Source organism: Sceloporus occidentalis, unplaced genomic scaffold (assembly GCF_023333645.1).
Source record: "Sceloporus occidentalis isolate IW3139 unplaced genomic scaffold, rSceOcc1.0.p SCAF_10, whole genome shotgun sequence".
In the NCBI taxonomy this organism is placed as follows: domain Eukaryota; kingdom Metazoa; phylum Chordata; class Lepidosauria; order Squamata; family Phrynosomatidae; genus Sceloporus; species Sceloporus occidentalis.
Window position 1 is genome coordinate 3,441,658 of NW_028316990.1, and position 14,609 is coordinate 3,456,266.

General features: G+C 40.9%; 1 protein-coding gene across 7 annotated transcripts in view; it reads left to right on the top strand.

Moving 5' to 3' along the window:
- Positions 1-14,609, top strand: part of FTO (FTO alpha-ketoglutarate dependent dioxygenase) — a 265,259-nt gene that overhangs the window by 82,072 nt on the left and 168,578 nt on the right. For 6 of the 7 annotated variants that reach the window (XM_089540079.1, XM_089540077.1, XM_089540082.1 and 3 more), the window contains 2 exons: positions 158-301; positions 9,366-9,485. In XM_089540079.1, coding sequence (XP_089396205.1) covers positions 158-301; positions 9,366-9,485 — 264 coding nt within the window. The remainder of the gene's footprint in view (positions 1-157; positions 302-9,365; positions 9,486-14,609) is intronic. The other variant, XM_089540080.1, reaches the window with a different exon arrangement.

Genomic DNA, 14,609 nt, shown 5'->3' on the forward strand with positions numbered 1-14,609 from the left:
AGAAGAAGACAATGAAAGCCCCCTCTGAAAAAAATCTTGATACAATGCTAATTGTACCTTCTTATATTGTGATTATTCTGGGTGTTGCTAAGTGCCTTGAGTTGGCTTGACTTTGCTTTAAATTAATTTTTCTTTCTGTCTTCACTAATGGTTGCAGTGCTCACAGGGAACGCTGACGTATATTATGGGCCAGTGCAATGCAGCACTCGAGAACCTACAAACAGATGCAGACTTGAAATGCCCATCTTTGAAATCGCTGGATGTCAGAGATATAAAGAGAGTAGAAGACACACATAATGAGGTAAGAGGAAGGTTTACGCTGAAGCTGCACAGAGAATATGGAGTTTGCATTTTTTGTAAGTGCATCAGTTTGAGGAGGCATAGTTAGAACATAGGACAACTATAACTCAGTGACAGCTAACATGGTGTAGTGGCTTGAGCTTTGGGCTAAGACTGGAGATCAGGGTTTGATTCCCACTTGGCCATGGAAGCCCAATGGATGACTTTGGGAGAGTCACATGTTCTCAGAAAACCTCATGATAGGTTCACCTTAGGATTACCATGTCAGAAACTTGAAGGCACACAACAACAACAACAACAACAACAACAACAACACTAAATGGAGGACACTATTTTGCATGTTAAAGATTCCAGGTTCTTTCCTAGCATTTAAAGGGTCAGGCAGGAGTTAATCCCTACTCATCCACCCTCCGTCTTTGTGCATCATTTTTATGGGCTTCTATTTGGGCCTACTGCTATAAACCAAAACAACTGGATTTCTTCTGCCCATGGACAGTACGTTGTCCATTTATGGGCTTTTGACCTCTCCCCCTGTCTATTTCCTAAGTTGAGGTTGTAAGTCAGCAAAAGGGTTAATTCTGTCCGACAGCAGCCTCATGACAAATCTCATCTTTGCTACACATGTGGCCCACTTATCTGTGGTTTACATTGCTGCAGAGACACGTTTCTTTTCTGAGTTACTGGTGTAAACGGGAAGCCTAGACATCTGCAGTGCTAATGCAGATCTTTGATTTTTCCTTTTAAAAAAAAGAAAGACAAAAAGGAAAGGAAAGAAAAAGACCACATGCTTTTTGTACACTAATTATAGGGTAACTTTTGGTAGGTTCATGGCCTAATACAACTGGTATGTTGTTAATCTGCAAGGCATATGTTTGAAGAAAATCTCAGTTTTACATCCTGAATCCTAGAGATACTGCAGTGCTTTAACAAGACTTTCTATGGTATGGGAAATTTTGCTGCTAAGAACAAAGGAAATAATGTTAAAGTAAGATCTCTCCCTTCCACCTACTCACCCACTCACTCACTTTTTCTCTTCGCTTACACATAGACATACTTTCAAACAAAATGAGTTTTTGTTTCAGGGGGATCTATATCTTCCCACGTTTTGCTACTGCAATAATGCAAGTACAGCCTCTGAATGCCATACGAAGCTACACCAAATCTAGTCTTATGTGGAAAGCTAAGTAGGCATGGGCTGGTTAGTACTTGGGTACAAGTCCACTAGGGAATGTGCCCATATCATGCTAGCGAAAGAGCCAGCATGGCGCTGTGGTTTGAGGATTGGTCTGGGACACCAGAAGACCAGGGCTCAAATCTCCACTCAACCATGGAAACCGACTGGGTGACCTTAAGCAAGTTACACTCTTTCATTTTCAGAAGAAGGGAGTGGCAAACCCTCTCTGAACAAATCTTGCCAAGAAATCCCCCAGATAGGTGGTCCATAAGTTGGGAATGATTTGAAGGCACACAACAGCACAGCATTCACCAGTGATCTCCAAGTACAGCTAGAAGAGAATCATGCCTGAAATCCTAGAGAGCTTCTGCCAGAGAGTTGAAAGTATGATACTCAATGGGCCAACTGAGTACATAAAGCAGCTTTCTGTGCTCCATTATTTCTTCCTCTCCCATTGATCAAGTTGGGCATCCCACCTTGGTTTGGGTCTCTATTTGCAATAGCAATAGTAGCAAGTACATTTCTTAACAATGTACTAAGTTGTTTACAAAACGTAAGCCAACAAGCTGGATATTCATTTTAGCAACTTACAGAAGGATGGCAGGCTGAGTCGACCCAGAGCCCCTGGCTGGTATTGAACTCACAACCTTGTGGTTTGTGAGTGAGTGGCTACAGTACAGCCATTTAACCACTTTGCCACCAAGGCTCCATTTCTGTTTTTTGTTCAGAGGTCTCTGTACCTGAAACATTTTTATCTGCATAGAAAATAATATTTCTGCATAATTTTGCTGTGCAGAAAAAGAACTCTCTCCTATGCAGAAAATGCTTCAATTGAGGAAATTCCAGGCAACTTTTGTAGATCCATAGAAAGTTTATTGTCACCCATCTCTGTGCCTAGCATGGCAGTCCCCATGTCCACCTCCTTCTCGACACACCATACCTTTCTCTTGACAGCCTGAAAGATTGACCAGTCCCATCTGCAAATTGCATCTGGCTGTCCTTGGATACTGGCACTTGATACCCTTTGAACTGAGCAGAGTGATATGCTCTTGATTGGAGCTTGACTGAACTGCACAGTGGAAAGATCATATGGATGGAGAACATAGTCAAAAAATGAGAAGACCTGTCTTATCCTCCTGTTTTAGGAATAACAAACTGTGCTTGACATACTTGGCTGACATTCTGTATTAAGCTCATCAAATGGTGTGATAAGGTTATTTCAATAACCTCCAGGCAGCTTGGTTGAGTTAGAGGCTTCTGTACAATAAGCAAGAAGAAGAAGAAGAAGAAGAAGAAGAAGAAGAAGAAGAAGCAATAGCCTTCACTGTGGTTACAGAATGAATTAAGTTTACCCCTTCAAGCAATCAGGGGATTGTGTGGTCATTGGTAATTCACCTTGAAATATGTGATCTGGCACTGCTGAATGAAGGCTGAATGGTTGATGTGGCCAAACACCTTAAGGAGATTTATTCAGCTGCTGGAATGTGTCTGGAATAGTACTCCTGGACAGTTGGGGGGAAAAAGCACTCAAGGGTGAATACCATTAATGGGGAAAAGAAAATACATTTGTCAAACTAGATGGGCTGGTCTAGGAGAATACAAAAATCTCTTTGGTACAGAAGTGAACTTGAGCATTGCACTTGTATTGATTGTTGCAGTTAGAATCATACAGTTGGTAGATATCTCAAGGGCCATCAAGTCCAACTTTTTGTCTCTTATTGAAATGAAGGCCTGAGTTCTGTATCTGAGGAGATGTCTTGGCATATGTCATCAGTTGCTTTCCTTCTGGCCTTCTCCTATATCCTAATCTGTGTGCAGCAAATGCTTGGGCTGCTGGGAGCTGTGTGCAGATGAGCTGAGAGCAAACCTACACAGCATGCAGTGTGAGCCAAAGTCCAAGCCAAACTCAGATCATGGAGATTGCTGGCTTCTTTGAATGAGCTCCTATGGAATGAGCTCCTGCTGTGTTGGCTTGAGAGTATGCAGTGGTGTAGTCGAAAGCAGTAACTTACCCAGGCTCAATTCTAGACTGACTAGCTGGCTGCTGGAAAGTAGCGTTTATTTCCAGCTATTTTAATGGCAACTTCCAGACTGTTCCTCTTCCTAGTGTTGGCTGTGGTGGGTGGTATCCCACGTCAGTCATGGTGGAGGCATCAGAGGTGTTGAATTCATTTTGGATTTTAGTTTGAATTTTAAAGGGAAAATCCGGGATGGTAAATTCTATCCCCTAGTTTTTGAATATTTGAAGGAATGCCCCATTGAGGATAAAACAAGCTTGTTTTCTGCTACTCCAGAGACTAGGACATGGAGCAAGGGAGTCAAATTATAGGAAAAGAGGTCCCGCCTAAACATTACAAAGAACGTCCTGATGTAAGAGCTGTTTGACAGTGAAAAATGCTGCCTCGAAGTGTGGTGGAGTCTTCCTGCATGGCAAGGAGTTGGACTGGGTGGTCGTTGCTGTCTCTTTCATTTGTAAGATTCTGTTCTATTGTAATAGGGTTCATCATCTCATGGAAGTCATCATCATCAACCGCTGCTGTAACCTTTGGGTAGCTCTTTTAAAGTTCAGGTTAAAACTTGGAACAGATTTGCCATACCACTGACATAGGAGTGACCAGCTGTTGCTGGCTCTTCTCCACCAGTAGATCTAGCCATCAGTGACCACTTTTGGACAACAGTACTTCAGGGAAGAGCAGAGCTGAAACCAAGGTGTGATGGCATTGACTATGGGAGTAATGGCTTCCCTAGATGTGGCTGGATCTTCCCAGCACCTGCTCACCATCAACAGCTCTCAGTGGTAGTTGGGGAGGGGCAATACTGTGAAGGAGAGCTTAATCATCCATGTCTACCTGAGTTTTCGACATTCGCCAGAAAAGTGCTTTGTTGATGACACGGCTAAGTCGCTGTTGAGAAGAGCATTAGTGTACATAGCTGAGATAAGGCTCACATGCACATTTAGTGTATCGTGCTGAAATGGCAGCCCGGTCAGTGGGCCAGCTGGCACTGAAGAGAGGAAATATAGATTCCCTACCTAGGTGGCATTTAAGAAGCCAAGTGCCTTTCAGTAATTGATGGCGGACTACCACCACCCCTGGCTTGCCAAATGTCAGCCAGCATGGCCATTGGCCTTTCCCCCCTCCCATGCCTTATTGACTGTTCTTCTCAAAAGTGTGCCTTTAATAATAGCTTAAAGGGCAAGTGGAGAAGGGTTGCTGTGATGCCAGGGTAAATCAGTGCTGCAAACAGAAGGAGATCAAGACAAAAAAGTGTGCAGCATTTGGTTGTTCTGCTTTTACAATGCACTCTGGGGGAGTGCCGTTCAGCTGACCGCTGTGTCTTGAACTGGCGCATCAGACTCCAGACTGCTTGTAAGCCTTGTGCTTTGGTAAAAAATGATATTCCTCTGTGTTTGTATGTGTGTGCGCATGTGTGGAAGGAACTACTGTGGTAAACAGACACACATACACTTTTTTAGGAACAAAGAGATAAACATACCTAGTGTTCAAAATCTTGGTCCAATGTATGTTTCCAATTTAGCGGTCCTAGTTGTAAGCCTTCTGCTTCCATTCCACAGATCCTTTCACGTTACACAATTGTAGCACTCTGATTCAATTTTAACTCCTGTGGTTGCATCATATGGAATCTTGGGATTTGCAGTTTGGTTAAACACTAGAATTCTCTGGCTTATCATTCTAAATGTATGTGTGTATGTGCCATCAAGTTGCCTGTTGATTTATGATGACCCCATGAATTTCATAATGTCTTCTTAGGCAAGGAATATTCAAAGGTGGTTTTGCCAGTTTGTTCCTCTGAAATGTTACCTACAGCACCTGGTATTCATTGGTGGTCTCTCATCCAAGTATTAACCAGAGCTGACCCTGCTTAGCTTCCAAGATCAGACAGGATATGGTGCCTTTAGGGTACTTAGGCCCTGAACTGAAAATCCTAGGAATGTTGCCATTGCCATTAAAATGCCATCAAAGCACTGTGAATTTGTATTGTGAAAGGGCCCCTAGATCACACATGGTTCCTTCTCTCTGCTTAATATGCAACTGAGCCTGGTTCCATCCACCCTTTCTCATAGCTTGGAAGTAACATGTTTAAAAGTGATCGGTACTAGTGATCAGTACTAGTCCCTAAACCATTAGCTATCTGTCCTTGGTGCATTTCCAGAAAAGAAAGAAACAGTTGCAACCAATGGGCACAAATAGGATACTGGTCCCTGGAACATTGGAAGAAGGAATTGGCCTTCACCTACAGCAGATAGTTTGGAAAACACTGATCTATACCAGTAAGATGAGGACCACAGGCAGGACTATAGTTGGTTTGCAGTTCTGATGGTGCAGAAGTAAAGGTGCTATATACTAGCTGTTGGGCTCCCCAGTTTGAGATACTCCCACAACGCTGGACACATCATGTTCAAGTTAATCAAACTTTCAGCTAGTCAACGATACAGAATGCTGGGTTGCTACTATACCTAATATTATACTATCATTGCACTACTATAAAGAGGGATTTGGTATCCTCTGGGGTTTGGTTCCAGAACCCTCAATGGATGCTCAAGTCTCATTATATGCAATGGTATAGTAAAATGGCGTCCCTTATATAAACAGATCCCAAGATTCCATAGGATGTAGCTGCAATGTTTGTTTTTCAGATTTTTCGGGGGAATATTTTTGAACCATGGTTGGCTAAATCTTTGAATGCAAAATCTATACATACCGAGGGCTGACTGTACAGGATAGTCTGTTGCTGTTTTGCCCCCTTGTTATAGAAAAAAACCTAGACGCCTTAACATAATGCTCATTTTGTTGTTGTTGTGCGCCTTCAAATTGTTTCCAACTTCTGGTGATCCTAAGGCAAAGCTATCACAGGTTTTTCTTGGTAAGATTTGCTCAGATGGTGTGTGCTGTTGCTTTCCTCCAAGGCTGAGAGAGTGCAACTTGCTCCAAGTTACCCAAAGCATTTTCATGGCTGAGCAGAGATTCAAATCCTGCTCTTCCAGAGCATTAGTCCAAAACTGAAACCATTCCGTCACAATGTCTCTCCTATAAGGCTAACAATTGAAGATTAATAAACTCGAGCTGAACTCTGTTAGGGAAAGGGGTATATTATTAAGCATGTGTACTAAGAGAAGTTAAAACTGTTTGTGTAACCTTTCTTTCAAAGCATCTAAGATCTATCCCTGTTAGTTGGTGTCCACTAATCCAGTCAAGCTGTTTTATCAACAAGGTTGTCGTTTTTATTTTATTTTGATGTGGGTTTTTCTTTAAAAAATTGTACCCGTAGCTCTTTTTGTTTAAACAGCTTCTATTGAAAGCAGTTACACACATCAAACAAGCATTTAGCCACTGTCAACTAAAATCACTTTCAGACTTTTGTATCTGTTCTGTTTCGCCCGGGGGAGGAGGAAGCGGTGGGAAGGGGGACGCAAAGAAAGAATATTCTCAGGTGAGAACTTAATCTTTATTTTATTCTCCCCCCCCCCCCCCTTTGGTCAAGCTTGTTGCATCCACAAGTTTCTCTTTGTTTGGTCCATCACAGTTTATATAAGGGTAAACAGAAGAAGTTTCTTTGTAGTTGCAGGTGAAGACTGAGATGAGATTTGAGCCTGTGTATAGAAAAAACTCACAACAAGCAGAACAAAGATAAATACACAGTTCCAATTGACCAGAACTGCTGATCACTCTCTCTCTCTATTTTATATATATATGAGGTTATTTCAAAGAAAAAGAACCAAGCTTGTGCATTAAAGAGTAAACTCAAGTTTATTGTTCTTCCCTAACTACAGTAGTGAAAATACATGATGTTGAGTAAGAGGTTTGTGTATTGGCTCTTCATACAACTGAGTTAAGTTACAGAATAGTGGTAAGTGGTGGATTTGGCCTAAGGGAACATTGTCCTTGTTGTGTGCCTTCACGTTGTTTCCAACTTATGGCGATCCCAAGGCATTTTACCTAATGGTAATGATGCCCCCCCCCCATTTTGTTTACCAGCTGTTTTCAGCTTCTTCATATGGTTTGTACTTGGATGGGGATTGCCAAGGAATATCAGGTACTATAGACTATATTTTCAGAGGAAGGCAATGGCAACCCACCTCTGAAAATTCCTTGCCTGAGAAAACCCTATGAAATTCATAAATTAGCAGAAGTCTTGAAGGTGTGCATGTGGGTGTAGAATTACAATCTCTTACAAGTGGCTTTTCAGGATTACATGACTGAAAAGTGGGATATAAGTCTTATTATAAAATGATATTAATACAGCTAATTTTAAATCAGCCATTCTTGTGTTTAACATTCTAGTATTTAACATTCTAGTGTTTAACATGCGATGGCTAATGGTGTGCATCAAAGAATTCTAAAAAAGAATCAGCATGTGTTTCATAGACTACAGCAAAGCATTTGGTTGTATAGATCATGAAAAGCTATGGAAGGCACTCAAAGACATCGGGCTGCCACTACATCTGATAGTCCTGATGAGGAATCTGTACCAAGGACAAGAGGCCACTGTCAGAACAGAATCTGGGGAAACAGAGTGGTTCCCAATAGGCAAATTGGTCAGGCAAGGCTACATCCTATCACCTTAATTGTTTAACTTATATAGTGAAAGCATCATAAGAAAAGCAAAATTAGAATCAGAAAAAGGAGGAGTGAAGATACAAGGAAGCAGCATTAACAACCTAAAGATATGCAGACGACACCATAATGTTAGCAGAAGGCATTCAGAAACTGGAACAGTTAATAAGGAAACTCAAAGATGAAAGTGCAAAGGCAGATCTGATGCTGAACATAAAGAAAACAAAAATAAAGACCACAGAAGAAATATGCAAATTCAATCTAGACAATGAGGAAACTGAAATAGTTAAAGAATTCCCAAATCTAGGATCAAACATTGACCAAGATGGAGACTGCAGTCAAGAAATAATAAGAAGGCTAGGAATGGGAAGGGCAGCTATGAAAGAACTGGAAAAGCTACTGGAGAGCAAAAACATACAACTGAGCATTAAAGTCAGAATCGTTCAGGCCATTGTATTCCCAATTTCCATGTACAGATGTGATAGCTGTACAGTGAAGGAAGCAGACAGAAAGAAAACCAACTCATTTGAAATGTGGTGCTGGAGAAGAGTACTTAGGATCCCATGGACAGCCAAGAAGATAAACAAATTGGTTCTTGAACAGATCAGACCAGGGCTCTCCTTGGAAGCTAAGATGATCAAGTTGAGACTATCATACTTTGGCCACATAATGAGAAGGCATGGATCACTAGAAAAAACAATAATGCTAGGAAAGGTAGAGGGGAGAAGAAAGAGAGAAAGACCAAGAATCAGATGGATAGACTCAGTCAAGTGGGTTGTGGGCAAGGGCTTGCAGGATCTGGGCAGGGCTGTGATGGATAGGGATTCTTGGAGATGTCTCATCCATAGGGTCGTCATGAGTCAGAACTGACTTGAGGGCAACTAACAACAACAAACTGTTTAATAGCAAGTAGCAATAGCAAGTACATTTCTATACTGCTTATCAGTGCATTTAAGCACTCCCTAAGCGGTTTACAAAGTGTAAGCTTTAACTATGTATTTCCCCATGTTCTCACATTGAACTTGCTGTTGAATGAGCCTGAGATCTAATTTGTGGAGGTGGGGAGGGAATGGGAAAGGATAAATAATTTCCCTTCATTTTAAAAATAAGAATGGATTTTGTGGGGGGAAGACTTTCCTTGAGAGTAACCAGTAGCTAAAAAGTATTTGAATCTATAACTCGCAAATGTTGCAACACCACCCTATTGACTTGATCCTATAGAATAAATCCTGCACCATTTTGTACTTTGTCAGCATATACATGGGAGAGAGGAATTGCCAGCCATTTAGAGAAGATTGTTTTTATATTTTTTGCAGGTTGAATTTGAATGGCTACGGCAATTTTGGTTTCAGGGTAAACGTTACCAAAAGTGCACTGACTGGTGGGATGAACCAATGGCAGCTCTAGAAGGAAAATGGAAACAGATGGAAGTAATGGTAAGTGTCATTGGTCAGGCTTAGTGTTTTCTGACTATATAGTGTTCCTAGACTTTGTGCAAGTTCCCATTGCTCATTAAGCTGCATCAGGCAATTGGACATAAACTTTTATCACTTGAATGTTTTTTAAAACTTTTAGCAAAGTGAGCAATCTGGTTGGTTGTAGGATAGTTGATTCTGTAAAACTTACATTAAAGAATGACCAGGGTTGAGTTTATAGAGTTTGATTGCAAAATGTAACCATGAGAAGAATAAGTAACTGCTACATCAAATATGTTAACTATAGCCACAAGTTGTGGTCTCTGATCCAGGAACAGCACAAAGGAACACTATTTTAGTTGCCAACAGACAAATGAAAATGTGGCAGGGAAAGAGTTGTAATTATACAAACAAGTCATGTTAATAAGATATCCCTTCTCTTTCCTGTTTGGTTTACTTTTTCCATCTCCATAATATAACTGATGTCTTTGACATGATTGTCTGCTGGTACATCTGCACTGCAGAAGTAATGCAGTTTGACACTACTTCAATGGCCGTGGCTCCATGCTATGGAATCCTGGGATTTGTAGTCTGTTGTGGCACCAGAGCTCTCTGACAGGGAAAGCTAAAATCTCACAAAAGTACAGTTTCCAGAATTCCATATCACTGAGCCAATAAAGGTATCACTGATAGATTTTTGTTTGTATTTGTTGAATGGCTATCACAGCTACCCCTGCATGTTTTGTGAGCACTCAAGTGAGGATAGTCCAAGCCATTGTAGTCCCCATCACCATGTATGGATGTGAGAGCTGGACAGTGAGAAAAGGCAATAGAAAGAAAATAAATTCATTTGAGATGTAGTGCTGGAGAAGAGTGCTGAGGACACTGTGGACAGCCAAGAAGACAAACAAATGGGTCTATAACAGATCAAGCCCAAACTATCTCTGGAAGTCAGCATGGCTACATTGAAGCTGTCATACTTTGGCCACATCATGGGATAAAATGAATCATTAGAAAAGGCATTAATGCTAGGAAAGGTGGAAGATGGTAGAAAGAGAGGAAGACCCCACACTAGATGGATGGACTCAGTCAGGGAGGACATGGATCTGGACTTGCAGGACCTGAGCAGAGAGGTTGAGCACAGGGAGTCTTGGAGATGGCTGATTCACAGGATCACCATGAGTCAAAGTCAACTGGAGGGCAGTTCCCACCACCAACAAACAGCAAATTTTTGATTAGAATTTGGTGGCAAGGGAAGGAATGTTGCATCTAACCAGGAGTTTGGGAAATACTGATAGGAGTGGTTTGATCTCCTCCCCTTAATACACATAATTTGGGAGAGTCTTTGGAGCTTATCACTCACCTTTTTAATCTGGTTCAAGTCTCCTGGGCTGGAATCGGGACGCACGATGAAGGCTCACTAAATTGCCACTGAACCTCTGCCTGCCATCAGCCTGGATCCAAGCCAAGTCCCAGTCATGCGCCACCAGCACTTTTTAATAAGTATCTTTCCAGCTTCTAAAAAGTGCAATCGGAGCACAGCTGGGACTTGGCTTGGGCCCGGGCTGATGGCGGGTGGCAGTTTGGTGGCAATTTAGTGAGTGATAATTCCCACCTCCATCCCGCATCCTGGCTCCATCCCGGGAGGCTTGAACTGGTTTTAAAAGGTGAGTGATAAGCTCCTTTGTTTGGCAGTCATGCCCTTCTCCATTTGTAACGTTGATGCTTAGCAAGGCAAAATGTGAGGTTGTTTGGTTGTTACTTTATCTGTGTTGTACACTGAGAATATTGGGAGGGGGGGACCCTGCATACCCAGAGAAGTCTCAAGGGCTGAGTTGTCGGCAATTGGTGTGATGTTTCCATGTGTCTCTAATTAGAAACATGGCGCTGTCAAGTGTATCTCCTTTCAACGGGACTCGGGATGATATTTATCAGCCCGCTCTTGGATAGCTTTTTCGGGGGCCAAGACAGAAGCTGCTTCCAATTTAAAATCTTAAAAGGAGGGCTTTAAAGTTTACGACTTCTAACACATTAATCACAATTAATTTGCCCTATTGAGGGAGACAGAAGAGAATGTTAATTGGGAATGCCTGTTGTTTTTTGTTGAGTCTGTAAGTAAATTTGGGTGCTTATTATAGTTGGGATTCGGAGTCGCTTCCCCCACTCTCCTCCAACCCACCACCACAACTTTTCGTGTATTGCTTTCATACCTGGGTTGGATTTCCAAGCTCTCCAAAGAACAAAACTCTTGCACCTTTAGTCAGGAGGGGGCAATGTTGAGCTATGCAGTTCAGGTAGCGTCTGAGAGATCCATTTGGGAGGAAAGCAAAAATCATGCCTCTGCGTGTCGGTATAAGTATCAAAAATTTAGCCCTGTTTCTTCAAGTTAACCATAATCTCTGAGATTCCGTAATACAGGAAATCAATTGTGGGCTAACAAATTCAACAGCAATTTAACATAAAAAGTGCAGTGTCTTGGAACGGATCTCGTTTCTATGGAATTAAGCGATTAAAACATAAATAAACCTGTGCGTCACATAAAGATAATGTTTAAATTATAAAGGCGTAGATTTTTTTTTTAAAAGTATGCACGCATACACAAACACATACACAAATTATCTTCCCCCAAGTTTTAATTCCTCTTAGACCCCAAGCAAAACTCTCCAGTTAAAACCATAAAAAGACAAAACCGTCCAGACTGTGCTAATTTGTCTGAAGCTAAAGACTGTCCTGTCCAGTGTTTTACATATATGCGGATGCTATTTTGTAATGGAAAGCTTTGTTCTTTGTCCTGTACAGGTGCCAAAATGAAACCATCCCATCCACCTTCCTCATACATTAACAATAATTTTGGACACCTCTGAAAAAATAGCATCATGTTTCAAAAACTTTCACCGAGGATGTTTTCATTTAAAAAAGCAAAACCAAGCAAAATAAACCCTAAACTCTTTTTTTTTTTTTTTGCATATTACAGTAAGTGTGTACATTTTAAAAAAAGAAAAATCTAATGTTTATTCTTGGCATTTCTTTCCCTAAGGATGGTTTTTCGGCTCACAGCCTCACTCTTGTGATGTAAATGTTAAACCTTTCATTTGAATGACATTCTGATAAAACCACATTCTCTTCTTCTCTCTCTCCCCACTCCTCCCCATTATTATTTCATGAATTTATGAACAGTTAAAGCAAAAGCAGTTTAAACTTCGAGTGTCCTCCATTTTCCTCCCTCTTTCCCCATTCCCCCATATATATATATATATACACGGTATATATGAAAGCAATTCAAATATTTGTATTTTTTTTAATTTTAGTCACCCAAGATTAGCACGTTATCGTGCTCGACATCAAGATAAAGTTCTTGGCGGATTCAAAGGCAGAGTTACCATTTGAAAGGGGTCGGAGAAGCTTTGCTTTCTGGGTAGAATCTGTTTTGAAAGGCTGAAATCTCATGTGATGCCAAAGAGCCTCGCTGAAGCTGTTCTGAGATTCAGCACAGAGACAATTTGTCTCCCAGGGTCTAGTTTCATGCAAAACCTTGCAAAATTGACATTTATTTTACCTATAAAAATGTTTAACGTTGTGTGAAAGATAGGGGAGTGAGGAAGATTATATATATATATATATATATATATATATGTGTGAAAACAGTGAAAGGGAGAGAGAGAAAAACCTGAGAAGCACCTCTTAACAATCTTTATTTAGTTCGGTACGTAGTTAATTTGCCTTAATGCCCAGTAAAATTACTAACACTAAACATATATTTTATTTGCTAAGCCAACTGTATATAAACCTTAACAGAAATGGTCGGTGATTTACACATCTCAACATTTCCCTTTTAACACATTCCTTTATATATTATAATCTTTCCATTGAATGACAGAATTATGCATTTGGATCCAAAGACCTTTATTCACAACACTGCATTACCAATTAGTAGTAAAACATCGTTTTCTTGGCAGTATCTCAAAATCTTGACATTGTTGTCGCTATTATTATTATTATTATTAGGCAAAGATTCAATCAATTGCAGCACATTTGTGGAGGAATTTGCTATGTGGATTGTGGCCCTTATAAAACACACTCAACAGAATGTTTGAATGAATGGCAACCTTCAAGGAGATAAATGCTTTTGGCCGTCAGAAAATATTGCACTAATCAGAGAGCAATAGACAAGCTTAGATCTTTAGTCCTTCCTTATTAATACCGTTGCTTTCTTTCATGCCATCTGTTTGAGACTGAAAAGATATGTGCATTTCCAAACAGGTCATTTGCCACCCTTAAAACATTCCACTGGTTCAGGCGAAGGGTTAGTTGGGGTCATTTATTAGAAATTGCATCACAATAAGGGTGCGTTGCTGTCCCAGATGGTGTGGAAGAACAATTTATCACATAGTTGGTGGTAGCATGTGACTCATTCATGTAGTTGCATTAGTGCGCATACATGCTTTTGAGCAGTAAAAAAAAGCTTTAAATTGTTTAACTTTTCAAAAAGTCTGCAGGAGACTGATAGCTGTCAGGGTTTTGCTGTGCTGGTGGAATATAGCTTTGTAAAATTGTGGATCTTGCTCCATTATTCTTCATTAACGCATAAACTGGGAAATGTTGTTCAGATAAATAACTGTTCAAAGCCTGGGGAGGTGGGAGACTGGGATGTTTCAGAAGAAGAGTAGAGAATATGGCACTGTTCTTCACTGAGCCCACCTTCTTCCATTCAAGGATGAATTCAATCCATTCAACGATGAATCTGTCCATTCATGGGCAAGGTTGACTAGGGTACTAAATTGTGCACCATACATAGAGATGTCTCCTCACTTCAAGCCTTGCTGGTCAACGTGTGGAAGACAATGGTGACACAACATGAGGATCTGATAGGCCAGAGAACACATCTCCATTCCTCATGTGGGATGAAGATAGAGTTGCCAGATTGAAAACTGGAGAGGGCTCCTATACCTTCAGTGGTGGTGCAGGAGAGGGAATTTCAGCATGCGTTCCTTGTCACACAACCAAGTAAAGAGCAAGACCTGCTGAAATGCCGCCTTCTACCAGCCATTAAAGATACAGGAGCCCTTTCCAGTTTTCACTCTGGTTGTCCTAGATGGAGATCAATGGCCAGAGAGAGGGAAAGATGGAAAAATGAATTTGACCATG